The following is a 26,119-nucleotide window of genomic DNA, read 5'->3' on the forward strand; positions in this document are numbered from 1 at the left end:
TTGACTGGCTACTTAAATTAACCCTGGGGTGCTTTATGCTCTTTAGCCAGGATCCTCTGACCAGTACCTTTTCAAATATATTGTTAATGCATGTTAACATATTGTTAGTTGCCAGTTGGCTCCAGTGGCGCAACTCTTGTGCCGGTAGGACTGCTGACCAAAAAGTTGGCAGTTCGAATCCAGGGATCAGGGTGAGCTCCTGTTTGTCAGTTCCAGCTTCCTTTGTGGGGACATAAGAGAAGCCTCCTATAGGATGGTAAAACATCCAGGCATCCCCTGGGTAACATCCTTGCAGACGGTCAATTATCTCAAACCAGAAGCGACTTGCAGTTTCTCAAGTCGCTCCTGACATGGAAAAAAAAGTCAACGAAGATAAAATATATCAATTCTATTTCAGATTTTGTATTTGTTTGTTCATATATTTCCTACGACATTTTCTCATGAATTCACAAATTTTAAAAAATGTATGAAAACATATATTAGTAAGGTTTTATTTTACATAAAATATGCATCTTTATGCATATTTAGATAGTTTTTTGAACCAAGTAGTATGTCCCAAAAGTTTGAGAATGATACAAAATGAGGCATAACTTCATTCTCATGTCTTTGTCCAGGAAATATTAATCAAGTTGTTTCACATTGAAATATGAAGTGAACCACATGTTGCAGCCATTAGTGCTTTAATCTGATGGTCCGTGGGTGCTGAGCCTTTTTAGCCAAGAGGTTCATATAATATATTGGACGAGAAAAGAGAAAGAAACACATACAGAGAGACATATTCCCCTACAATGTCTTCAGTTGATGAAAAGCGATAAGTCTTTTTTTCTGTTCCCAGTGATCTTTATGAGGATCTGTAGCTCTCTCTGTGTGTTTTTCTCATGAGTTCATATGGGATGTTTGGTCCCAGTCAAGTCACTCTTTCCTTCTTTTTAGCAGTAGGAGGAAATGCACGATATGAAATAAGTGCGAATTAGCAATGGTGTTTGTAATGGTGAGAAAAGTGGAAACGTGTAATAGAGGTTGGAAATAGTAGAAAAGTGTAATGAGATCTGCACTCAAGGGCTTTCCTACATAGCTTAGGGCAGTGGTTCTCAACCTGTGAGTCCCCAGGTATTTTGAACTACAACTCCCAGAAATCCCAGTTAGTTTATCAACTGTTAGGATTTCTAGGAGTTGAAGGCCAAAACATCTAGGGAACCACTGTCATAGGAGTTGGACTGGGTGGCCCTTATGGTCTCTTCCAACTCTGCCATCCAGGTGTCCATTGAGATGGGGAACTGTCGTTGCATTGTAGAAAATTATGGACAGCTTAAAGCTGGAAGATAAGACATAAGGATAGAGTTTTAGATGGGAGTGTGTTTTTTAAATAGTAATTCTTCATAGAGACCAGAAAGCTTTTTATTTATTTATTTATTTATTTATTTTATCCCGCCTTTCTACCATGGGTGGGACTCAAAGTGGTGAACAATGGTTAGTTAAAACAACAGAAATTACATGACACAAATGCAAAATAAAGCTGATAAACAAATAACACATAAACTATGTACAACAAAGTTAATAAATACTACATGTTCTACTAAAATTCCCCGGGCCTCAGACTACTGAGGTTGTCCATAAAAAATGATATTAAAAATCATAAAGCTCTGCTTCTTTAGGCCGTGTAAACATTGTCAGGTCCGAGATGGCCTTCATCGATATGCCTTACTTGTAGCAATCTGGCCATTCCCTATTATGGGCTATCAGGAAAGGCCTTCTTCTACAGGAAGGTTTTCACTTGTGCATGGAAGTAGAGAGAGGGCATCACACCTCTTCCAGAGCAGTGGGACCACCACCAAGAAGGCCCTCTCTTTCGTTTCCACCAACCGTGCTTGTGACGGTAGTGGGTCAGAGAGAAGGGCCTCTCCTGATGATCTCAGCGCTCATGTGGGCTTGTAGGAGGAGATGTGGTCCCTCAAGTAAGCTGGGCCTGAACCATTTAGGGATTTATAGGCTAAAGCCAGCACCTTGAATTGTGCCCGGAAACAAACTGGAAGGCTGTGTAGCTGCTTCAGGAGCGGAGTAATTATTTCCATATATCCTGCTCCCATAAGCAGTCTAGCCTCTGACCTTTGAAGTTTTGTAGTTGTTTTGTCAATTACATATTCAATACTACTCTCAAAGAAAATTTCTTTAAGCCTCTATTACAATAGTGCCAACAAGGGAAATATTTGTAAATATTAGTAGTGTACATTATAGATGCATGATGGAAATGGTCAGCTTCTTATCTATCTACAATCTATATAATAAAACCATTAAGCTTTACTGGATGGAGGTTACCAAGATGATGCAGGAAATTACAAGAGATAATGAAACTTAACTCTCAAAATGATCCCCTTAAATGACACCATATCTTTCAGGCCATGAAAGAATAGAGATACGTTTTGCAATACACTAACACTGGAAAAATGATTATAGCTAAGAACTGGGAAACTGTATGTAATCCATCACTATAAGTTCTGGCTCCAGAAAGTCTGGTTGGTAATCCTCATATGTGAAATTACATCTATTGTACATGCATGTTTGGGAGGGAAATGCCATTGAAATGTTTGTGAGAAAATGACAATGATTTAAAGACTGTTGTATAAATGTAGAACTGGATTGATGTTCATGCTTAGATTCTTGTCTGTGACTTCTTTTTTATCAATATGTAATTTTATATGGGAGTGATAAATTGAATTCCTTCTGTTTTAAAGCTATTTTCTTAAAAGATAACTAATCAATATCTGTAATGTTTCCCTGTCTTTTAAGAAACAGTATTTTTTTTTCTAATGGTGATGGTAGTGATGGTGAGGGAGGGGGGAGGCATAATTCCTCCTGCATTTTAATCTACCAAAAGGAAAGATGTGTTAAAATTCTTCCATTTAGCATTTCTAATTATATCATGCTTAGTGATTAAATATACAATATACCTCCATGAAATATATAGAGCCCTTGGTGGTGCAACAGGTTAAACCGCTGAGCTGTTGAACTTGCCTACCGAAAGGTTGGCGGTTTGAATCCAGGAAGTGGGATGAGCTCCTGCTTTGAGCCCCAGCTTCTGCCAATCTAGCGGTTGGAAAACATGCAAATGTGAATAGATGAATAGGTACCGGTTCGGTGGGAAGCAGTGCTCCATGTAGTTACACCAGCCACATGACCTTGGAGTATACCGGCTACATGACCTTGGATGTGTCTACCGACAATGCTGGCTCTTCAGCTTAGAAATGGAGATGAGCACCACCCCCCAGAGTCGGACATGACTAGACTTAATGTCAAGGGGAAACCTTTATTTTTACCTTATACCTGAGCTGTCTTATACCCATGTTTTGCAGATTGTGTACATTGCAAAAATGATCTCTGACCCAGGTGAACAGTGATTTAATCAGAGTTTTGTAATTTTAGAAGAATCAAACTATGTAGGTTAATTTTTGAGCCAGCATAGTGTAAAATGTTTGAGTATTAGACTTCCACTCAGCCCTGGAAGCCTATCTTGGGAAATCATATCCAGCAAAGCCCCTTTGAACAAATTTTGCCAACAAAATCCTGTTGGTCAAAAATTACTTGAAGCTATCCAATAACTATAACAATGTTTTTGAAATTTGAACCACGTTTTTATTTTTTTATCCAAGGCTTGTAAATTGAATTCAAGAAGGATTTGCAAAGAAGAACGCATTCATATTCTTTATAGATTTGTTAAAATGCCGATATGTCACATTTCTGTCATAAGTGTGTAATATATATCTCTTCCTGGGTTTTATGCAAATCACCATCACATCTTTAACTGCACATCTTTTAATATCCCATCTCAAAACTTGTTTTTCCCCTACTACTTTCAATGTTGATTTATTTTAAATACACTGAAAATTAATATTATCTTCTTAAACCCATCATTTTAAGTTGGCCCCTTAACATTCTTGATTGTTACATACTTGATTGTTAAGACTGCTCCTTTCATTTCCTATAACAATTTAACTAGGGACATTCATTTTTACTCAGTGTTGATTTTTATTGGCAGCCATTCCCTTTTAGTTACGTTTTATGTCTTTTTTAGATCGTAAGTTTGAAGGGAGGCAACTGTCAAATAATTTATTAGTAAACTACCTTGGAAACTTGTTTGGCTGAAGGGCGGGATATAAATACTCTAAGTAAATAAATAAATATGACAATTCTTTTTTATGTCTTGGGCTAGATATAACAGAGTCCATCAGTTGGATTATTGACTCTTTGGTTTTAGTACAAAAGCTCTGAAAAGATAAGATTTGTATTAGCATAATGTTACTCCACAGATTGTGTTTTTATTGTTTACTTCTCAAACTTGTCTTCAGTAAGAAAATGTTGAGTATAGCATTAGGAATAATAATAATAATAATAATAATAACAACAACAACAACAATAACAACAACAAATTATTCTTATACCCCGCCTCCATCTCCCTGAAGGGACTCAAGGCGGCTTACAAAGGGACAAGCCCAAAAAACACAGATTAAAACAGAGTACAATAAAATAAAATCAAAATATCAAAACAAAATTAACACATCATAACATCATAAAAGCAATCCCAAGGCTGAACAGTAATAAATACTGAGTTTGGAGGACTCAGAGTTTGTGCAATAGTTTCTGGATAGGGCTAAGGAAATCTGCAAAATCCGATAAAAGGTAGAGCTGGAAGAGTAATGTCATTTGGCATTAAAATGTCAGGATTATAGGGCAGAGGGCAGTACTCAAGTGCAGGAGCTGTTGGAAGTTAGGGGGCAATTATCTGGTGAACTGCTTAGTCATAGGCACAGTGGAACATCCACATTTTTAGGTCCTTGCGAAAGGTGAACAGGGTGGATGCCAGTCTAATCTCCCTAGGAAGAGAGATCCAGAGCCGGGGGGTCCAACATTGAGAAGACCCTCTCCCTTGTTCCCACCAACTGCGCTTGAGACAGAGGTGGAAGTGAGAGAAGGGCCTTCCCGGAAGATCTTAGGGCTCACATTGATTCGTAGGGGAAGATGCAGAGTAAACAAAAGAATTACAAAAAGTTGACATTGAATGGACTCAGCTCTTATTAAATTGAAGTAGAACATTCCTTAATAAATCTACATTCTGGAAGCAGTGTAACATGTATTTTATTTATTTATTTATTTATTTTAAACATGTATATTCTTCCCTTCTTACCCTGAAGAGTACTCAGGGCGGAGCACAACATATAAATGGCAAACATTCAATGCCAGGACATAAATAGACTGTTGTTGTTGTTCATTCATTCAGTCGTCTCCGACTCTTCGTGACCTCATGGACCAGCCCACGCCAGAGCTCCCTGTCGGCTGTCACCACCCCCAGCTCCTTCAAGGTCAGTCCAGTCACTTCAAGGATGCCATCCATCCATCTTGCCCTTGGTCGGCCCCTCTTCCTTTTACCTTCTACTTTCCCCAGCATAATTGTCTTCTCTAGGCTTTGCTGTCTCCTCATGATGTGGCCAAAGTACTTCAACTTTGTCTCTAGTATCCTTCCTTCCAATGAGCAGTCGGGCTTTATTTCCTGGAGGATGGACTGGTTGGATCTTCTCGCAGTCCAAGGCACTCTCAGAACTTTCCTCCAACACCACAGTTCAAAATAGACTGTACACATACATAAACATTAAAATTAATTATCTCAACATTAAACTACATTGTTTATGCATGTATGGGTATGTTTGTGTGTGCATTCATTTTGTCAGTTTTGGCATTTTGATTTGCATATTCCTGCAATGCCTAAATGCCAAAACTGTTATTAAACCAATGAATTTAACCAAAAATTATGTTTGTTGTTCTTATTGTAGATTATGCAGGTTGCTTGCATCAGTTATGCCACAATTCTTTTTACGTTTGAAACATGTTGAGAACATCTCAAGCAATGCTATCTAAAGTCTAAAATAAACAGCAAGGGTAGCTCTTTATTAATATTTAATATTATATAGATAGCCAACTTCAGTCTTGTGAGCTGGCCTGTGACTCCCATTGTACTGTCAGGCAAAATGAGATGAATGGAAATGCTTTATGGCTAACAATTAGTTACACGTTTTGTAGCATAAATTGGCTGATGGGGAAGGTGAGTTTCCTTAACTTTCTCCAAGATAAACAAGAAAAATATTTCATTCTCTTTTTTTTTTCAGCTACTGAAAAAGCGATACACCTTTCCCATGTTCCGTAGGAAACAAACCTTTAATTTTTGTGAAACTAATTTCTTAGAGGCACAGGTTGTCCAATCAGTAATAGAGTCAAACTAGTTATGCGGCTGTCACTCCATCATTACCTGAAGGAAATAATTTAGAAATAGACGCTGTCTGTTTGTGTGAACATCTGACAAAAATATTAGCATAAATATAATTGTAACCAACCCTGCATTCACAGAGGACCTCACACCTGAGGATATCAAAGTGCTTTAGCAGCACTAATTAAAGCAGAGTGACTGCTGGAAAGCAGCCAAGGCCTAGATGGTGTTTGAAGCCATGAGAGAATTGCTGTGTACACGCTGTCAACACCCTGAAGAATTCCTTAGCAATGAGGAGGGTGGGGAAAGGATCTATGTGCCATTTCTATAATGCCTTTCATTACCCTTAACTCGGGAAAGGAAATCTAAAGACTAAACTGTAGTGCCCTGTTTGTTTCCCTTTTTAATTATGTATCTGAATAAATCATTGCCCTAATTTAAGTAGAACATTTAAGGCAGTTTTAACTTGGCGCAGTCTGATCAAACACCATCTAAAAGTTTAGGTCTTCCTGTAAACCAAGGTGGGCAACTGTAGGGGGGCACATTAGCCCCACTGGGGGCTTGGCGAGGTCACAAACCACACTGAACTGCTGGAGGTAATTTGGGTCCAAGACTTTTTTTTAAACCTTCTGCAAAAACAAAAAAATCTGGAGAGGAAGGGGGTTCTAACGTTGCTGGAAATTCTCTTTACACACCCCATAAATGGATATAACACAATGCTGGAAAATGAAAAGAAGGTACACTCTGAAGAGTTTCCTTAATTCTGGAAAGTGGCTCTTGCTGAGGAACTCTCAGAAACTATTGACTAAAATTGAAGAGGTAGAAGGATTAATGTTTAGAACAGGTATGGGCAAACCCAGGCCCAGGTCGGATGCGACCCCTTGGGCTCTTTTCTCGGGCCCTCCTCTCTCACCATCCTATCCTTCCTTCCTTCTCTTTCCCTTTTTTCTTTCCTTCCTTACCTCCCTTTCTCTCTCCCTCTTCCCTTCCCTTCCACCCTTTCGTCCTTCCCCTCTTCCTTCCTTCCTTCCCTCTCCCTCTTTCTCCTTCCTTTCCTTTTGTCTTTCCTTCCTTCCCTTTTTCCTCCATTCTTCCCTTCCTGGCTTCCTTTCCCTTCTTCTTTCCTCCTGAGGGATGTTTAGCTGGAAGAAGAGATCGTTGAAAGGGAACATGAGAACTATGTTTCAAGATTTCAAAGGGTGTCCCATTGAGGGGGGGGGGGACTTTCTGTTCCTCTAGAGACCAGGGCACAAGGGAGCAATGGGTTCAAATGGCAGGGAAAGAGATTTGACTGAAAAGATTTGGAAGAACTTCCTGAGAGTAAGAGCTGTTGGAGAATGGCATAGGCTGCCTGGGCATGTGGTGGAGTCTCCTTCTCTGGAGGCTTTTCTGCAGAGGTTATTGGGAGTGCTTTGATTGTGCCTTCTTGCATGGCAGGGGGTTCGACTGGATGGCCCTTTGGGGTCTCTTCCAGTTCTAGGATTCTGTATCAGGAGTAGGCAATACGGGACCTGATGGATACATTTTTTCATCCTGATCAAGGCCAACCCTTTTCGGATCCAAACGTTTCCTGACGTTCCTTCACTTTCTACCTCCGAAAGAGAAGAGGAAGGGGAGGGGAGGGAAGGAGCTTGGGGAAACCCCCCTCCCTCCTGGCCCACCCACACTGCTCCGCTCCCGCCATGCGGCCCCCAAGATAGAAAGTTTGCCCATGCCTGGTTTAGAAGCTTGGTTTCTCTTAATTCCATGACAGAAAATAATAGAAATTAATTAACAGAAATTAATAGTTCAAGACCAGCATCTACTGAGTGCAGTCCCATTTTTGGAAAGGTACAATAACTTGTAAGGACCACTGTTGACAAGTAATTAGTTTGTGGTTGTAAGACAGAATGAAACATATAGGGTGAATGCATACATAACCTGAATCACGACATATAACGCTGTGCATGTGTGCACACATTTTTATGGTTGCTACTTCTTTTGTCGTGTCTTATACTTCAATTATTTTTTTAAAAGTTTTATAATCAGCAGATTTCCCTGCAACAGAACAAGAGATGGCCTTTTATGGCCTTTGCTGGATAGTTCAATGTTGCACACACATGTGTTAGTTTATAGCAGGGATAGGTAAAGTATAGCCTGCAGTTAATGTGAAGTCCTTGGAACCCTCAATGGAGGCCATAGGACCCCAGAAGTCCCTCAGAGACCCTCACTTTTTTTTCTAAGATTTGCAGGACTGGTTTTGAGGTTATTTCTTTGCCCCCACCCAACACAAATCTTCCAAAACTGTCTAAAAACCCACCACCCCAAACAGACCCCAACATAACCAAAATGATGACCGGAAATGACATCGTCACTTGAGATCCTCTGAAATGTAATGCTTCAGCCAGGTCAGAGGATGGAAGAATCACTCATACTACGTTTGCAGTTGCCTACATCTGATGTAGATGACAGAGGATTTCCCCTCACCTGTTTCCACTGGATCTTGCTGTTCTACCAATGAAACATGACTATTCTTTACTGCCCTATGATGGTTCCATTCTTCAATCAAGTTCTCTGAGTAGTATTATTCAGCAAGATATTTCAAAACTCATAGATCTATAAAAATCAGCTAAACACAATAGAGCAGTTGCGGAATGATTAAAACAATATGCAAAGCAGAGTGTACAGATCATCAAAGCCTTTTTAAAAGAATCAGTTTAAAAGCTTGTTACAGTAGAAAGATCTTCAACTGCAATAGAAAAGATATCAAAGACATCAAAGGAGTTACCATGCAGTGGGGAGAGCATTCCTGTGTTAAGAACAGCCTGATCATCAAAATGTGCATTAAGCTAAGAGTACATTTCTGTGGGTATTACTTCAAAGGAAGCAATGACAGTCTGAGTAGTTTGTTGCTGTATGATAAGCAGTATGGAATTATTGGGCAATCGTCTTGGATGCTTATGTCTGTCATGTAGTTACTGAGCAGAGTTAGCCTTAACCTTTATTCCCATGACCAGTGGAATCATAGAGTTGGAAGAGACCTCATGGGCCATCCAGTCCAAACCCCTGTCACGAAGCAGGAAAATTGCATTCAAAGCACCCCAGACAGATGACCATCCAGCCTCTGTTTAGAAGCCTCCAAAAAAGGAGCCTCCGCCACACTCTGAGTCAGAGAGTTCCACTGTTGAATAGCTCTCACAGTTAGGAAGTTCTTCCTCATGTTCAGGTGGAATCTCCTTTCCTGTAGTTCTGTTAATGTCTGGTATAACCAAAATGCAACAGAGATTGACAATTAATCATCACATTTTACATACAGGGATGTAAATGTGTTGTCTACAGTTTTGGTTCTTAACTTGTGGCCCATGAACCCTGGAGTGGGACATGATCTCCACATGGGAGGCTGGGAAGGCTTGGAAACTGAAGTGCAAAGTCTGTGTATGGAAACTATGTTATTTAGTAATCAAATTGTGTGCAGTTTGTCAACAAAATAGTTGAGAAAATTTGTCTTTTTATTTTGCATGCACTTCTGCATAAGATATATGATATATGAATATATGTGTTTCTTTTGGAGGTTTTACCTAAATCAATTGCCAGTTTGTAGCTTTCACCATGAAAAATAATAATACTGAGAGTTTGGATTTAAACTTGCTTGACAAAAAAAAATAAAAGCAAAGAAGGTTCAATACAGCTTGTGTGTATAAATGTGTATAGCATTATGATTATCTCTGAACCCATTCTCTTTTCTACTCAGAGAAATAATTCAGGTTTTAAAATGAAGGACTAATTGCAGGGAAGTGACATAAATGAGCAAACAAATTACCCTTCTGACCAAAAAAGACAGCTCTTTGACTGCATGGTAATTGTTTTTTGTCTAAAGCTAATTATTGTTGGCTTGTGTTATGCCTAATAATTAACTTATTCATAGAACATTAATCCACATTTCATTATGTTGTACTTTGATGCTATTTAGGGTTTGGTATTCCCATCTGCTTTAACTGATATTGCACAACATCTTCAAATGTTGCTTAGATCTGAACTGAAGATAGTCATTTGTTATATTTTAATATTTTCTTTGTGCTGTTTATAGACAATAATCCTTAGAGAATATATTTGTTCTAAGTAGTGTATGTTTGAGGCATATGAATATCGATTTATGAAGGACAGTGTGGTGGGCTAGTAACCATTCCTTTGTTTTGTCCATGATCAACTGACTCCTGAATGGAAATGACTGCACACAGAAGTGGTGACCATATAAATGGTGACTAGAAAAGATAGTGTACATTTTTTTAAATAATTCTGAAGGTGAAGCTAGGAGAACCATTTCTCCTTCCCCAATGTCATGTAAGCGATGTGAATTTTTTAAAAATTGTGTCAGAAGCAATTTGAGAAACGGCAAATCGCTTCCGGTGTGAGAGAATTGGCCGTCTGCAGAGACATTGCCCTGGGACGCCTGGACATCCTGTGGGAGGTTTCTTTCATGTCCCTACATGGGAAACTGGGGATGACAGATAGGAGCTTACCGCATTTCGCGGATTTGAACTGCCAACCTTCAGGTCAGCAGTTCAGCTGGCACCACCGCGGCTCCTAGCTATGTTAAAAAACCAATGGTTTAATATCCATTTTAAAAGGCAAGCTTTCAAGTCTTCCAGGACTTCTCATCAGGAAGAACATGATGCAGAAAAGTCCCCGCCTCTGGAAAAAAAATCTTGGTTAGATGCTGAATATATCTGCTCTGGGTCTTAGCAAACACGTAGGGGAAACTGCTGATTTAGATCTTGGGAGACACACTTATTTCCTTGGCCCATGCAGAATTAATTGGCCATACAACAATGAGCTGAATGGATATTGTGCAGGATTTGCAAAAAGGATGTTCTTTTAAAAAAAAGATGTTCCAGGAGATTTGGTTTTTTGACCCAAACCCAACAGCAGTATCAAAGTGAAAACTGGCTCCTGGGAGCTTTTTGGAGTGATGCAAAGCATCCCAATTCTGTGAGATTACATTGTTCTTACAGTGCACATCCAGCATTGACCACTGTCTCTTGTTACATTTATTTGAGAAGAATTACTAAATATTCGTATCTCACCTTCTCCCGAAAAGCATTTTATAAATTAGAATGAATGCAAGCAGTATATAGTGGATCCCACATGATAAAAATATGAATGATCATGTCACTATCAATACAATTTCATAGGGCATCAGCGGAAGCAGTGGCAAGCCCCATCATCCAGCAAACATACATGTTTCATGCTGTCTCTGGGAAACATGCCAGCTGTGTGCTTCTTTCTTGAAGGCGGTGGCTGCCTGGGAATTCCCCAGAAACATTTTCCAGGTAACCTTTACAGGAAGAAACAGTCACTGTAAAACTAGCTCCAAATCTCACCCCAGAAAAATGGCCCAGCAAGATTTTCAGCAGAACCACACCCCTGTCCAATTTCAAGAAAGGCTTGTCCGTCCACTAAGGACACCATAAATTGGCATTAAAACATTGAACTGAATCAAGAGATTTGTTTCACCCAGAAACCTCTGAAGCTGGGGAGTGCCTACACATTCTGATACCTTATTCAAAAATGGAAAGTAGGACAGCAGCTGATCATTATCCAACAGAAGCCATGTGGGTGCCTCTTTTAGGCGTGTTTGAAATCTGTCTTTATGTAAGGAATCATTGACTACTCTCTTCACTCACTTACTATTTTATAAGCAGAAGCACAAGTTACTTCCACTAGGAATCTATTGACTATAACATCCAAGAATAGCCATGGATCTCAGCATATTTTATTGTCTTTCAACATTTTTGCCATAGGTTGCATAGTAGTGCAGGTGTAGGTTTGTTCTCTTGGGCAAGACCACTTGAAACAGCTCTACTGGACAGCTCCGTGCAGGTACAGTGGTGGCAGAAAAGAATAATTTCTTTGCCGCCTGTCCTGTTATGGCGTGAAACTTCAAATACATTCCAGCTATCTTCAGTTAAACTCACTCTTCCACCAGTGTCAGTCTGGTCTCCAACTCATAGATTTTATCACTGCCAGTTCCCTGGAAATCAAAGGATAGCAAGAATGGATGCTTAGGAGAACTCACAGCCACCAACCTGACAATTTCCTTATTCCAGAGATCAGTCTGGGCTTCAACAAAATCTCCTGCAAGGTTATAGAAAGAAGAGCTGTCAGGAAACCATTCTGAACCATCGACCTACTAAAGTAGATCAATTAAATCATTCCCTTGTCCTTGCAGATGTGTCCATGAGTCTAAACTCAACTAAGTACTGATCTGTCCAAGACTGAGGAACTACAGAAAGTGCCTCCACATGAAGATCACTATTCAAATTGGAAGATAGGTTAAGGCAAAGAGATACTATTACGCTTTCCCCTCCCATGATAATACAACTCTGTACCTCTTGCCCTTACAACTCTATTGGCTTCTCCCGGATTTCCTTTAACTCCCCCTTCTATTAAAAACATATCTTTCTTTATTGGGCTCTTAAATACAACCAGTCTATCAGTAACAACATACCGAATGACAGGTATTGAAAGCAAGTACCAGACATTCCTCTCTGTCTAACAAAGGGACAGGTCGTATATCTGGTGCATCACCAATATGCTCCTGCCAAAGAGGGATCCACTTCGATGATACCTTCTTCAGTAGAGACTCTGCCAACATCAGACATGCCCTGCACAAGTCCAGCTTTTATCACCAGGACAAGTAAGGAAGCTGAGCTGTATAGTCAGCAGTATCTGTTGAATCAGTACCTGAATTCTGAAAAGAGTAGTGAGTCCCACTGGTGAAGCAGAAGTCCAAAGCAGGAACAGACAGCAACCTCTTCCTGCTTGTTATCTTCCTTCTCTTCTCAAAGGCATGCTACCCCTCTACTCTGCCTTGGTTAGACCACACCTGGAATACTGTGTCCAATTCTGGGCACCACAATTGAAGGGAGATGTTGACAAGCTGGAATGTGTCCAGAGGAGGGCAACTCAAATTATCAAGGGTCTGGAGAACAAGCCCTATGAGGAGAAGCTTAAGGAGCTGGGCATGTTTAGCCTGAAGAAGAGAAGGCTGAGAGGACATGATAGCCATGTATAAGTATGTGAGAGGAAGTCACAGGGAAAAAGGAGCAAGCTTGTTTTCTGCTTCCCTAGAGACTAGGACGCGGAACAATGGCTTCAAACTACAGGAAATTCCACCTGAACATTAGGAAGAACTTCTTGACTGTGTGAGCTGTTCAGCAGTGGAACTCTCTGCCCAGGCGTGTGATGGAGGCTCCTTCTTTGGAGGCTTTTAAACAGAGGCTGGACGGCCATCTGTCGGGGGTGCTTTGAATGCAATATTCCTGCTTCTAGGCGGGGGGTTGGACTGGATGGCCCATGAGGTCTCTTCAAATTCTACGATTCTATGGTTCTGTGATTCTATGATTCTAAGTGCTGCATAGGTGTGATACATTGCTGTTTTGCAGAATATTTCCACATGATTACTGAGACAGCCAGACTATGGAGTGGAACATAATGTGAGTTTTCTGGATGGAAAAGGAATGAGAAAATTTTCTGCTGGCCTAGACATAATGAAGATCTGATTTTAGCATACTTAGCATATGGGCTTGAATTCAATAACCAAAATGAATCCGAGTTATTTTTATGTGCAGTGTAAATTTCAGAATTCATTTCCCCAGTAGCTGAACCAAAATATTTGATTAGGGGAGAAATCAATAACCTGCAGCTGGTATGGTTCAAATGTTATATTTGAATATAATAATTTTTATTTGGAAAGTGTTTGTGTTGGAATAAATAAATATATGTGAAGACATGGCAATTCTGTAGCAAATCATTGTCTTTGGTTTGTTAGCATGCAGTTTAGCGTGCCTCAAGAGTTGTACTCGTAAGCATGTGTGTTTCCTAGAGATGTTATGTTGAAGGCTATATTAACTACAACTTTGATTTTGAATGTTACTATGCATTTTGGTTCTCTATTTATAGTGTTCATTTTATTCCTAAGTAATTTCTGACACACATACATGAAAGTGTTCCACATCACATCACTACCGGTAGACTGGTCAGGTACTGGGTGGCCTTGGTTCAGTCATTCATATTCATCCTCACAGGAAAATAAACATGATGCCTGGAAAAATGATAGAAATGTTTTCAAACAAAATTGACATTGCTAAGCCAACTATTGCACACGATGGGATGGGGAACTCAGGGATGGGGAAACTTGGACTCTTCAGATAGCTAACAACAAGAAATTCTGGGAAATGGAGTATAAAGCATCTGGAGGACCAAAGTTTTCCTGTATCTGTACTAGATCTTACTTTTCCATGCAATCTGTGGTGAATTTTCTGAGCCTTAAGGGGGTGTGCGTTGACCACAGCATTACAGATGTTGCTCATGTCTATATCAGGTGTGGGCAAACTTCAGCCCTCCAGGCGTTTTGGGTGTTAGTCCCACAATTCCTAACAGCCTACCAAAACACCTGGGGGGCCAAAGTTTGCCCATGCTTTCTATAATGTCACTTATGACACTAAGCATAAAATGCAGAATATTCCTAGAGAGTGCATATGCTTCATTGTTGTAATTATAAAACCCAGTGCTTTATTTATTTGTTTGTTTGTTTGTTTGTTGTTGTTGTGTGAGTAAATCATTTATTTGTGACTTTTCCCTCAGGGAAGAAGATGAGTATTCAGAGCTGCGATCGGAACTTAGTCACAGCCAGCATGAGGCCAATGAAGACTCGCACAGCATGGATCAAGATCAAACTTCGGTTTCTGTCCCAGAGAACCAGTCAACTATGGTCACAGCTGACATGGGTGAGCAGTGTTCTTAATGTGTCTGGTGGAAGAATATTTCACAGCTTTTGAAAGACTGATGAAAATCTTTACGGGAAAGATTTTTTTAAAAAAATGATGGCATCGCTGATTAGTTGGCTTGGAACTGTGGGAAATCTCTCATCCAAAAGCAAGAAAAGTTAATATCCTAGTCCCTTGGAGATGGAGTAAATGCAATTTATTATTGCAGCAATAAATGTGGAATAGTGTATCTTGATTACCTTTGATCCAACCAGGTTTTAAAAAGTACATTTTATTTTGTGTTACTCAGTCTGGGATATATTCTGACCCCAGTGAGAATTTAATCTACTGGGGGATATAAAAATGTCCCATGTCTGCAGGAACATTTGTAGATGCAGTATCAAGAATATTCAGAAAATGAAACATGCAGTGTACAGAAAGTACATTTCCATATTATTAAAATGTGTTTTATTCAGCTGTAGGTATTGGTTTTTTTAAAAAAAATTATTATTTAAAACTTCCTTTGCTAACTGGCTCAGAGTCAATCTACACAGTAGAATTAGTGCAGCTTGACATCTCTTTAATAATAATAATAATAAACCTTTATTTATACCCCGCTACCATCTCCCACAGGACTCGGTGCGGCTTACAAGAGGCCGAGCCCAAATACATCAGAAACAAAAAACACAACAACAAATACAACAATAAATAACTCATAGCAAAGCAAAACAATAACAAAAATATCAGGACGCATTTAAAAACCTGTGGCAGGGCCAAATGTAATGATTAAAATTTTAAAAAATGCTGGGCATGTCCAGGTGAAATAGGATGGATATTTTAGGGATAAGTGGGTATGCAGACAATTCTAACTCTCTTGTAAAGTGCATTTGGGACATATTGCTTGGGATTCCTTAATCTGGGAAGGCACACTGGAACATTCATGTTTTCAAGCTCCTTCTAAAGACTGCCAATGTTGGGGCATGCCTGATGTCCTTGGGGAGGGAGTTCCAGAGTCGTGGGGCCACCACTGAGAAGGCCCTGTCCCTCGTTCCCACCAATCGTGCTTGCGATGCAAGTGGGATCATGAGCAGGGCCTCTCCAGATGAACAATGGGCTTAGGAACCCCATTGGCAGAGAAGGCTGAAGATCTCTCCATTTGTCCTTCTCTTCTTTTTGGGAAATAGAAGGTGAATCCTCTCGCCAAAAGCCCTCCTTCACTGTGATTGGCCAGCCTCTCAGCTGGCCTCTCAGCCAAGAGGAGGGCTGTTTCTGAGACTCCAAGTGGGGAGGGGAGAGCAGGAATGCTTGGTGCATGGCAGCAAGGTGCATATGTGCAGTTGAGGGGGAGCAAGTGAGGCTGGAGGGAGGCTTGTGCCAGCAAGTCCCTTCAAGACAGTGGGGTTCTGTGCGGGAAGTTTGGCCCCATTCTATCGTTGGTGGGGTTCAGAATGTTTGTAGGTGAACTATAAATCCTAGCAACTACAACTCCCAAATGTCAAGGCCTATTTTGCTCAAACTCCACCAGTGTTCATTTGGGCATAGTGAGTATTTGTGCCAGATTTGGTCCAGATCCATCATTGTTTGAGTCCACAGTGCTCTCTGGATGTAGGTGAACTACAACTCCAAAACTCAAGGTTAATACCCACCAAACCTTTGCAGTAGGTTCTGTTGGCCGTGGGAGTTCTTTGTGCCAAGTTTGGTTCAATTCCATTATTAGTGGAGTTCAGAATGCTCTTTGATTGTAGGTTAACTATAACTCCCAGCAACCACAACTCCCAAATAACAAAATCAACCCCCTCACCAATCTCACCAATATTCAAATTTTGCCGTATCAGGTATTCGTGCCAATACATCCTGCATATCGGTTATTTACATTACGATTCATAACAGTAGCACAGAGTTAGGATGTAGCAATAAAAATAATTTTATAATTGGGGGTCACCACAACATAAGGAACTCTATTAAGGGGTCGCGGCATTAGGAAGGTTAAGAAACACTGGTGTAGATGCACCCTCAGTTACCTGAAGAATTCCAAACCCACTCCCTTTGTGGGGGGGGGGGGGGGCTCTTATGCCAGCTGACCTCAATCAGCAGATCTCTCTGCTGGTTAACCTGCGAGATCAGCCAGTGGATTTGTATAAAAGCTAATCTGTATAAAAAACAATAAGACCGGTAAGTGAGTAGCTGAAACTCTGTGAAATTATTTAAAATTCTTCAGTTGACAATATTGTAAAATGCCTTTCTTGTAGGTGGGAGGGGAGAAATATACTTTCAAAAATCAATTCCTACCCCTCTTGCCAATCAAGTTCCGTATTAATTCTACAACAGAATGCAATTCTGGGGTACTCTAATGCCCACTCTGTATGGATAAGGGATCAAAAGAATGAGGTGCTTAGAGTGGAACCTACCTAATCTAAAATTGGTAATGCATCTGGATTCTTTAAAATTTATTCATTTGCTTTATTATTTTGGGAGCCTGTATTCTGGGTAGATGGAGTCTAATTTGCAAGAGGTAATAAGAAATCTCATTATCAGCAGGGACCAATTTATAAACAAATAGTGGAAAGTGCTGAGATAAGCCATTCAATTATTCTGATATATCTGTTTGATTTTTTCCCTTGTTGTTCAACATGATTTTTTTTTTAAGTAGACCTGGCAGTTTTGTATTCTCTTATCTTAACTATTACACTCCGTTATTATTTCTTGATTGTTCCTAGTTTCTTTTATGCAGCGCTATGATTGTATAATCCATGTATTGCCAGTGCCACAATTCAAATAACAAGAAGGAATGTTCATCCAAGACTTGTTGCTTTCAGAAAACGGCGTAATTTCTGTACAGATGGCAGGTTTCAAAGTAACATTTGGCTGAGAGCTGGGAAATGTTAAGGACATTTGTTTGTGTCAGAGTGACTCTGATAATGATGGCTTTTGTCAAACTCCAGCAGGTTTGGTGGTTCCAAAGCCTAGGCTTGAAGCCAGCACATTTCGTCATAATAACCTGCTCTGAGTCTTGGGGCAGAGGGATTTTGAATGCTGGAACTCATTTACTAGATTCTGAACTGTTAGTGATATCCAGAGACATGTTTCCAGTTCCCTCAATAATGTGACTCTTATATATTAGTTGATAGCAAAAGCTTTTTACTGAAGGAGGATCTCTTTCCCATTAGGTAGATGGTATTTAATTATTTTATGCTATTTATTATTATTATTATTATTATTATTACATTTCCATTATTTTACTCTATTATTTTTATTACATTTATTATTTTACTCTCTTTGTTATTATTGGAAGGATACGTAAGCACATTTACATTGAAGAAGGTCAGAATAATAGTTTAATCTGAGTTGGACAGTCTTATCTTAAATTACAGATTTATGTACATATTCAAAAACATTTAACCTACTGATGCTTCAATTAATGTAATTTTATTAGTATCCCTTTTTATTTTGAAATTTACCAGTAGCTGCTGCGTTTCTCACCCTCGGCTTATACTCGAGTCAATACGTTTTCCCAGTTTTTTGTGGTAAAATTAGGTGTCTCGGCTTAGATATGGGTTGGCTTATACTCGAGTATTTATGCAAGACTTCACTAACGCGGTGGTTTCATTTCAAACATGGATTGAAATGTTTGCAGAAATATGTTAAATGGCTCTTCTTTTTTGTGGTGCCAGACCGTATCCCCATTCTTTCCATAATATATCTGCCTCTGATACAAAAGTTAAAGAAGCAACACCCAAGAACACGTCAGGTTCTCTGACTGAGGTATACTCAGGGGCGGTTTTTCCATTACGCGAAGTAAGCGACCGCGGAACACTTTGTTTTTCCCAGGGGCGCCCCTGCGCCTCCTTAAATGCTCCTCCAATTGGGCCTCGTCCCACGCGCGGTGGCGGGGACAACGGCAGGAGGAGGCAGAAAAGCTGCGCATGGAGCAAGAGGGAAGGGAAAGGCGCGCGCCTCTCCTCTTCCCCTCTCGCCCCGCATGTGCCTTTCCTGGCGGCAGAGGCAGGAAAGGCGTGCGAGGGAGAAGAGAAAGGTGCATGCCTTTCCCTCCCCTCATGCCCCGTGCATCTTGTAGAGCGGCGAGAGGAGTGTGGGGCAGCAGCGAGGCTTGGCCATCTCCTTCTCCTCTGGGCGCTTCTTCCTTCTCCTCTCCGTTTAGACACCTCCAAATGGAGAGGAGGAGGAGGAGGAAGACCCTGGAGGAGAAGGGGGGAAGACCTCGCTGCTGCTGCTCTGTGCCATCCTCCTCTTCTCACCTCCTTCGAGGCAGCAGCGAGGTCTTCCCCCCTTCTCCTTCTCCTCTGGGCTCTTCCTCCTCCTCCTCTCGGTTTAAGCACCTCCAAATGGAGAGGAGGAGGAAGAAAACCCTGGAGGAGAAGGGGGGAAGACCTCGCTGCTGCTGCTGCTGCTGCTTCTGCTCTGTGCCACTCTCTTCTCGCCCCTCTTCTCGCGAGAAGAGGAGCGTGGGGCAGCAGCGAGGCTTGGCCATCTCCTTCTCCTCTGGGCTCTTCTTCCTCCTTTCCATTTGGGGATCTCCAAACGGAGAGGAGGAAGACCCTGGAGGAGAAGAGGGGAAGACCTCGCTGCTGCTGTTGCCCCACTCCATGCTCTTCTCTCTGCCCTTTGAAGCCTCTGCTTCGCCTGGAAGGCTCAAAATGTTCCAGCAGCATTCTCTCCTGACGTTTCACCCACATCAGTGGCAAGCATCCTCAGAGATTGGGAGGTCTGTTGGAAACTGACTCGCCCCCATTTCCTTCTCAGCTTTGGAATTATTACTATTCTTATTATATTTTATTATATTTATTATTCTATTTACAATTATTATTTATTACGTTATTATTTTTAACATGAATTATTTATATTTATTAGATTGTTATGGCAGGCATCTTCAGAGGTTGGGAACTCTGTTGGAAACTAGGCAAGTGGGGTTTATATATATCCCTGTGGAATGATGTCCAAGGTGGGAAGAAGGACTCTTGCCTGCTTGAGGCAAGTGTGAGTGTTGCCATTGGCCACCTTGATTAGCACTGAATGACCTTGCAGCTGGATGCCAAGTTTTTAAACTTTGTGTTTTCTATATACATTACAAATTTACCCTTGGTTTGCTTCTGATGCAGCAAATAACCTTGCAACTTCAAAGCCTGGCTGCTTCCTGCCCGGGGGATTTCATTGTTAAGACATATTAGCTGGCCTTGATTGACTCTTGTCTGCAAGGTCATTGAATGCTAATCAAGCTGATGGGATTTGGAGTACCTTCAACTGATTCAGCTCAGACTTCCACAGACCATTAAAACTCCCATTAATGACAGATCTGAACCAAACTTGGCACACAGAACCTCCATGACCAGCAGAAAACACTGGAGGGGTTTGGGAGGAATTCACAGTAACAGGATCCTAGTGTTACAAGAGACCTCCAAGGGCCATCCAGTCCAACCTCCTTCTGCCATAAGGGAAAAACACAATCCAAGCACTCCTAACAGATGGCCATAGAGACTCTGCTTAATAATGATACTATTATTAATAATAGTAATAGAATCATAAAGTAGGGAGACCTCCAAGGTCCATCCAATCCAACTTCCTTCTGGCATAAGCGAAAAGCACAATTGAAACACTCCTGATAGATGGCCATTTAGACTCATAATAATAATAATAATAATAATAATAATAATAATAATAATAGCACCCTGGGGTAGTGTGGTGGTATGCAAAATAAAGTAATGAGAAGCAGCCAGAGATTTTTTTTTGTTTGAAAGACATAGATTGGATTAGTATGTGTTTGCTGCCAAATTTGGTGCCAATTCGTCCAGCGGGTTTTGAGTTATGTTAATCCCACAAACGAAAATTATATATTTATTTATATAGATAAGGTTATTCTATCTTTAGTCGTCTCAATGGACTTACTTGTTGTGGTCCAAAATATTTTATTTTCTTTGGAATTGCCATGCATTCTAGAAGAAGTCCTTGCAGAAAGGAAGCCGTTCGTTCCGTAAACACAGAATATTTATTTAAGTGTGTGTGTGATGGAATGCATTGCAATTTGCAATTCCAAATAAAATAATATATATGTGTGTGTGTGTGTGTGTTCATGTATGTATGTATGTGTATGTATATGTATGCATGTATTAAGGGCTGTTCTGTCTTCAATTGTCTCAGCGGAATTGTCATAATGCAAAGATCTTGTATTTTCTGTGAAACCTTTGTGTCATACTTGTAGATCAAAAATAACAACAAAAACTTAAAATTGTTGCCAAGTTTTAAAAAAAATTGCATTTAAAAAACATTAATTTGTGTTAATTCTATGTAATGTAACTATATGAACATAATGTAAGTAACCTTCTGGTTTTAAGGTAACTCTTTATTCACCTCTACCTTTTATTTTTCAGTGATTGGTTTTTGTGGGGGGTTTTTTTTGGGGGGGGCGCCAAAATAATGTTTGCTTACCATTTAAAATTACCTAGGGCCGGCCCTGGGTATACTTGTATTTCAAAATAGTGCTCCTGTTGTGAAATTTGCAAAAACTCTTTCGTATGCCTCAGTGCCTGAGTATAGTCATGATTATAAGAAAAATGGGTTCAATTTCATAGTTATCTATGGCAACAATGGGACAAATATGGTTATATATGTGGGATCGCAACTTCCATTATCCATAACGATGGGGATCCCCTCTAGCTCTGATGAAAGATGCAACGAGATCCAAAGAGACACATGTTCACTAGTGATGTATGAGTTTTAGTCTGGTACCTTCAAGATGTTTTGTGTTACAACTCTTCTAATCCCTGATTCCTCTATGTAACACAATTTTTGTTTCTGGTTTCATAAATGTTATTTCCTAATTGGTTCTATCATAAAAATATGGGAAAAGTTTATTAAACTGCAAAAAATTGCAGCACATTTTGCTATAGTTTTTCAATGAATATCTCATTGAGTCTCAACCAATACAATATATAGTTGGTGTGAGTTTTCAGGGCTATATGGCCATGCTGGAGTAGCATTCTCTCCTGATGTTTCACCCACATCTATGGCAGGCATCCTCAGAGATTGTGAGGTCTCTGAGGATGCCTGCCATAGATGTGGGCAAAATGTCAGGAGAGAATGCTTCTAGAACATGGCCATACAGCCTGGAAAACCCACAGCAACCTAGTGATTCCGACTATGAAAGTCTTCAACAACACATCATTACAACATAGTTTGTGTCAGTCACAAAAACAAAGTTGCTGGAGTATAACAACTACTTTCAAAGTAAGTACCACACAATTAAACAGGAAACAACACTTTCAAACCAGGAACATAATTTTTTTAAAATGATGTTGCATAGTATTATCATTATTGTCATCATCATGATCTGCCGCTTTTTCTCTCTTAAAAGCACTCAAAACAATGAATATTGGCCATGCTGGCTATAGTTTATGGAAACTGTAATTCAACAACATCTGGAGGGTACTGGAGATATTTGTCACAAAAAGAATAATTTTGAATATCTTTGTATTATTCTCAATACTGCTCCATTTGCCTTTTATTTTTTATTTCTCTTATAGATGTATCTCTTTATTTCCTCCTTCTGTTGGATACACTCATTGTGCAAATTCATCATGAGCTAAAATTTAAAACTGCATGTTGCATTAATGTGGTGACCTCATTGACATACCACACTGCACTTGCATGTTATGATGGACTCGAAAATGTAGATGTGCTTCTCTACCGCTACGGGCAATAAAACATCAAGGGCTAAAATAGCTAATCTTTCTTGCTGTGTGTTGTAAATCCTATGGCTGGGTTTAATCTACTTTCTCCTTGAGATGTGGGTCTCTGTAGCCTTGTTATAAAGTCTTATTTCCTGGGAGGAAAACTGCCTGAGGGCTAAAACTTAAAATACAAGAGCTTGTTTGAGGAATCATTGTCTTGTAAAATGTGACAAAATGTGTACAAATTGTTATGGTGCTTCAGGAATGCAGGCAAAGTAAATGGGTTTTTATCAATTCAGCAATCTCTGTGTCTAAAAAATTGTGTTTATAAAACAAACCCTTTGCAGATGAATAGCTGCTAATGCAGAAAAAAATGGTTTTTAAGTGGAGCTGACAAGGCAGAGTATTTTCATGGGGATTTTTAAAAGTGCTTTTTGCACGTGAATGGACTTTAAGAGAATCCCATGCCCCTCTTTTGCTGATCTACATTCATAATGGTATGAAAGTTGATTTGAAGACCAATTTGCTCTGAGGGCCTTTAGCCAGCTTTAGAGCATATCTGCTCTCAAAGTGTGTATGGCATGCAGGATCTGAACTATAGACCAGGGCTTCCTAAACTTTTCTATTCACACCCACTTTCACCCTGAGAAATTATTTCATGACTCCAGGTATATAAGCATATATAATAGGTATAAAAATCAAACATTTACTGATAACAGGGTAGTCTTTGCTAGGCTCACTAAACAAGATGATTTGCCTTTTTATGAAGTACAGCTGAAGCATCTTCTGCAAAATCCATTGTAAACACTGCACAGCAGATTCATGTAAATGTCTCAAACAACCACTGGTTTACTGTTGCCAAATTTTCTGGACCCAACATCGAGCGGAGGGGGTCCCATTTGGGGTCGGGACCCGCAGTTCAAGAAACAGTGCTATGGACTTTATTCATTGTGAGCCCATTCTTTGCAAAAGAAGGCATTCAAAGGTATCCAGCAATGAGAATACCCAGCAGCTTTGAATGTGAGGTTACATACTGGTATATTGTTAATGTTTTAAAAAAACATTGTTAATTCCATTATTAACATTTTTGCTGTCCAACTTTTTCTTTCGTTGCACTTTGATTTTAAACTTAAAATGTAAGTACTGTGTATACTCGAGTATAAGTCTTGTTTGTCAGCCCTTTTTTTACGCTGAAAAAGCCCGCCCCCCCCCCCCAACTTATATTTGGTTGAGGGTCCTGACGGGAAGGCGTGGGGCTGAAAGAAGGGCTTCTTTCAGCCCCACGCCTTCCTGCCAGGACTCTCACCGCTTTGCACAGCAACCCAGCTCTTCTTCCTCTCCTCCTTTCTTGGTGCAGCGTGTGACTTCCTATCCTCATCTCTCGGTGCAGCGTGCAATTTCCACTCCTCTTGGCGCCAGTCTTTCCCACTTTTCCTTATTCCCGCCAAATGTATAGTTAAAATAAACTATGGTGATTATTGGAAGGATACGTAAGGACGTTTAGAACAATGGCTTGATCAGAGTTGCACAGTCTTATCTTAAATTACAGTTTTATGCGAATATTCAAAAATATTTAACCTACTGATGCCTCAATTAATGTAATTTTATTAGTATCTATTTTTATTTGGAAATAAACCAGTAGCTGCTGCATTTCCCACCCTTGGCTTATACTTGAGTCAATAAGTTTTCCCAGTTTTTTGTGGTAAAATTAAGTGTCTCGGCTTATATTCAGATCGGCTTATACTCGAGTATTCAAAAACAGAAAACTCGTAAATTAGATAAGAAGTAGAGAATCCAGTTTGAGAGATAGCAATCTATCTTCCTTGCAGTCCTACTTTGCATTGACAAAGTGCTTCTTCTCATCAAGTAGGGAACAAATCCTTGCACGACTCACCATTTGCAGGATGCTTTATAATGGAACACATCTGTATCTTACAATGCATGTGACTTGGCATAATGTTTCATTGTTCTCACTACTCCCATTTGCCCTTTTGCATGAAATATCTCCATGTTAGCGCCAGCTGTCATGGGATTCAAGCACATGTGGGGATATGCTGTGCAATGCAGCGGCTTAAGGCAATATGTTCTTCCATCTGAAGCACTGCCTTATGGAAGGATTTTTGAAAAGCCATCATGAAGTATGAACAATGCATAATTTAGCTTTCCAAAACACAGCAATGTGTGAAGAATGTTCAACTTCTATGCATCATAGGAATTGGAAAATATTTAGGGAAAGTACTTCCAACTTGATTATCATGAATATCATACCCATCCTCTAGAACAGGACTTGTTACACTTTTTTCCACTCGTGACCTATTTCAGCCCAAGAAATTGTTTCATGACCCTAAGTATATAGGTATAAAAATAAAACATTTACTGATAATAAATCAGCATTTGCAAGGCTTGCCTTCCCTTTTTATGAAATACAGCTGAAGCAATTTAGTGAAGTACAACTGAATCTGTTGCTAAATGTCTAGGTGGCACTCAATAACCATTTACTGTTGCCAATTTTTTCATGACACTAACATTGAGCTAAGAGGACCTCATTTGTGCTCCGGACCCACAGTTTAAGAAGGGAGTGCTCTAAAATCCAGGGGGAGACAGGGGTCTTGGCTAAATTTTCTTCCTCCTAATATAGACATGAGATTCCAGAATACAATTTTGCAGAATGGAGAAATCAAAGAAACCATTCTTTCCTTTCCTATCTCCATGCGAGCCATTAGAGTGATTGCTTCAGCCACTCCTCTGTTTGATCTTTGGATTTAGGGATGATACAGTTACAGCTCTACAATCCCCACATTGTTTTCAGTGAATGCTATGTGTGATTTCCCCTCACCTCTGGCCCTGAAGGAGTTTGTGAGTGCTGGTATATATTTGATCTTGAGCCAAATAGCTTTCTCGTGTATACATTAAGAGAACTAAAACTAGATTAAAAGCATTCTTGGTTTAAGACTCATTTTAAATGTTACAGTTTTTCTGTACTATACTCGCCTTGTATGAAACTATCTGTTGAAAGGTCTTCTTGTCTAGTTGAGTGCCTCATATCAGATTGTAACAAGTATTTGGAAATTAATTATTCAGGCATCAATTTTTTTCAATTCTGAGCTCAAAACCAGATGCTGTGATGGGAAAATCTTGAAGAGGCAATCCACTCAAATCATAATGATTTTGACAACGTGTTCATATTGAAAACAGTTGCTAATATGACCCTATTAAATGTGTATACATTTCATATGTAAAGTCAGCATAGAAATCATGTCTATTTATAGCTAGATTCCAAAAGGAAAAGGGTTCACTGTAATTTAAGGAAGAAAAGAGCATACTTGCACATATAAATTAGGGTCATTAGTTTAACCAAAAGTAGGCAATCAGATGCCAGATATTATTGATTGCAACCCCTATTGTGGCATGGTAACAAGTTGCTTAAATTTAAAAAA

General features: G+C 39.8%; 1 protein-coding gene across 3 annotated transcripts in view; it reads left to right on the forward strand.

The window, feature by feature from the left end:
• The window catches only part of MCC (MCC regulator of WNT signaling pathway), a 266,904-nt gene that overhangs the window by 154,732 nt on the left and 86,053 nt on the right, over nucleotides 1–26,119 (forward strand). For all 3 annotated transcript variants that reach the window (XM_060761904.2, XM_060761905.2, XM_060761907.2), the window contains one exon: nucleotides 14,879–15,021. In XM_060761904.2, coding sequence (XP_060617887.2) covers nucleotides 14,879–15,021 — 143 coding nt within the window. The remainder of the gene's footprint in view (nucleotides 1–14,878; nucleotides 15,022–26,119) is intronic.

This window comes from Anolis sagrei, chromosome 2 (genome assembly GCF_037176765.1).
Source record: "Anolis sagrei isolate rAnoSag1 chromosome 2, rAnoSag1.mat, whole genome shotgun sequence".
Taxonomy (NCBI): domain Eukaryota; kingdom Metazoa; phylum Chordata; class Lepidosauria; order Squamata; family Dactyloidae; genus Anolis; species Anolis sagrei.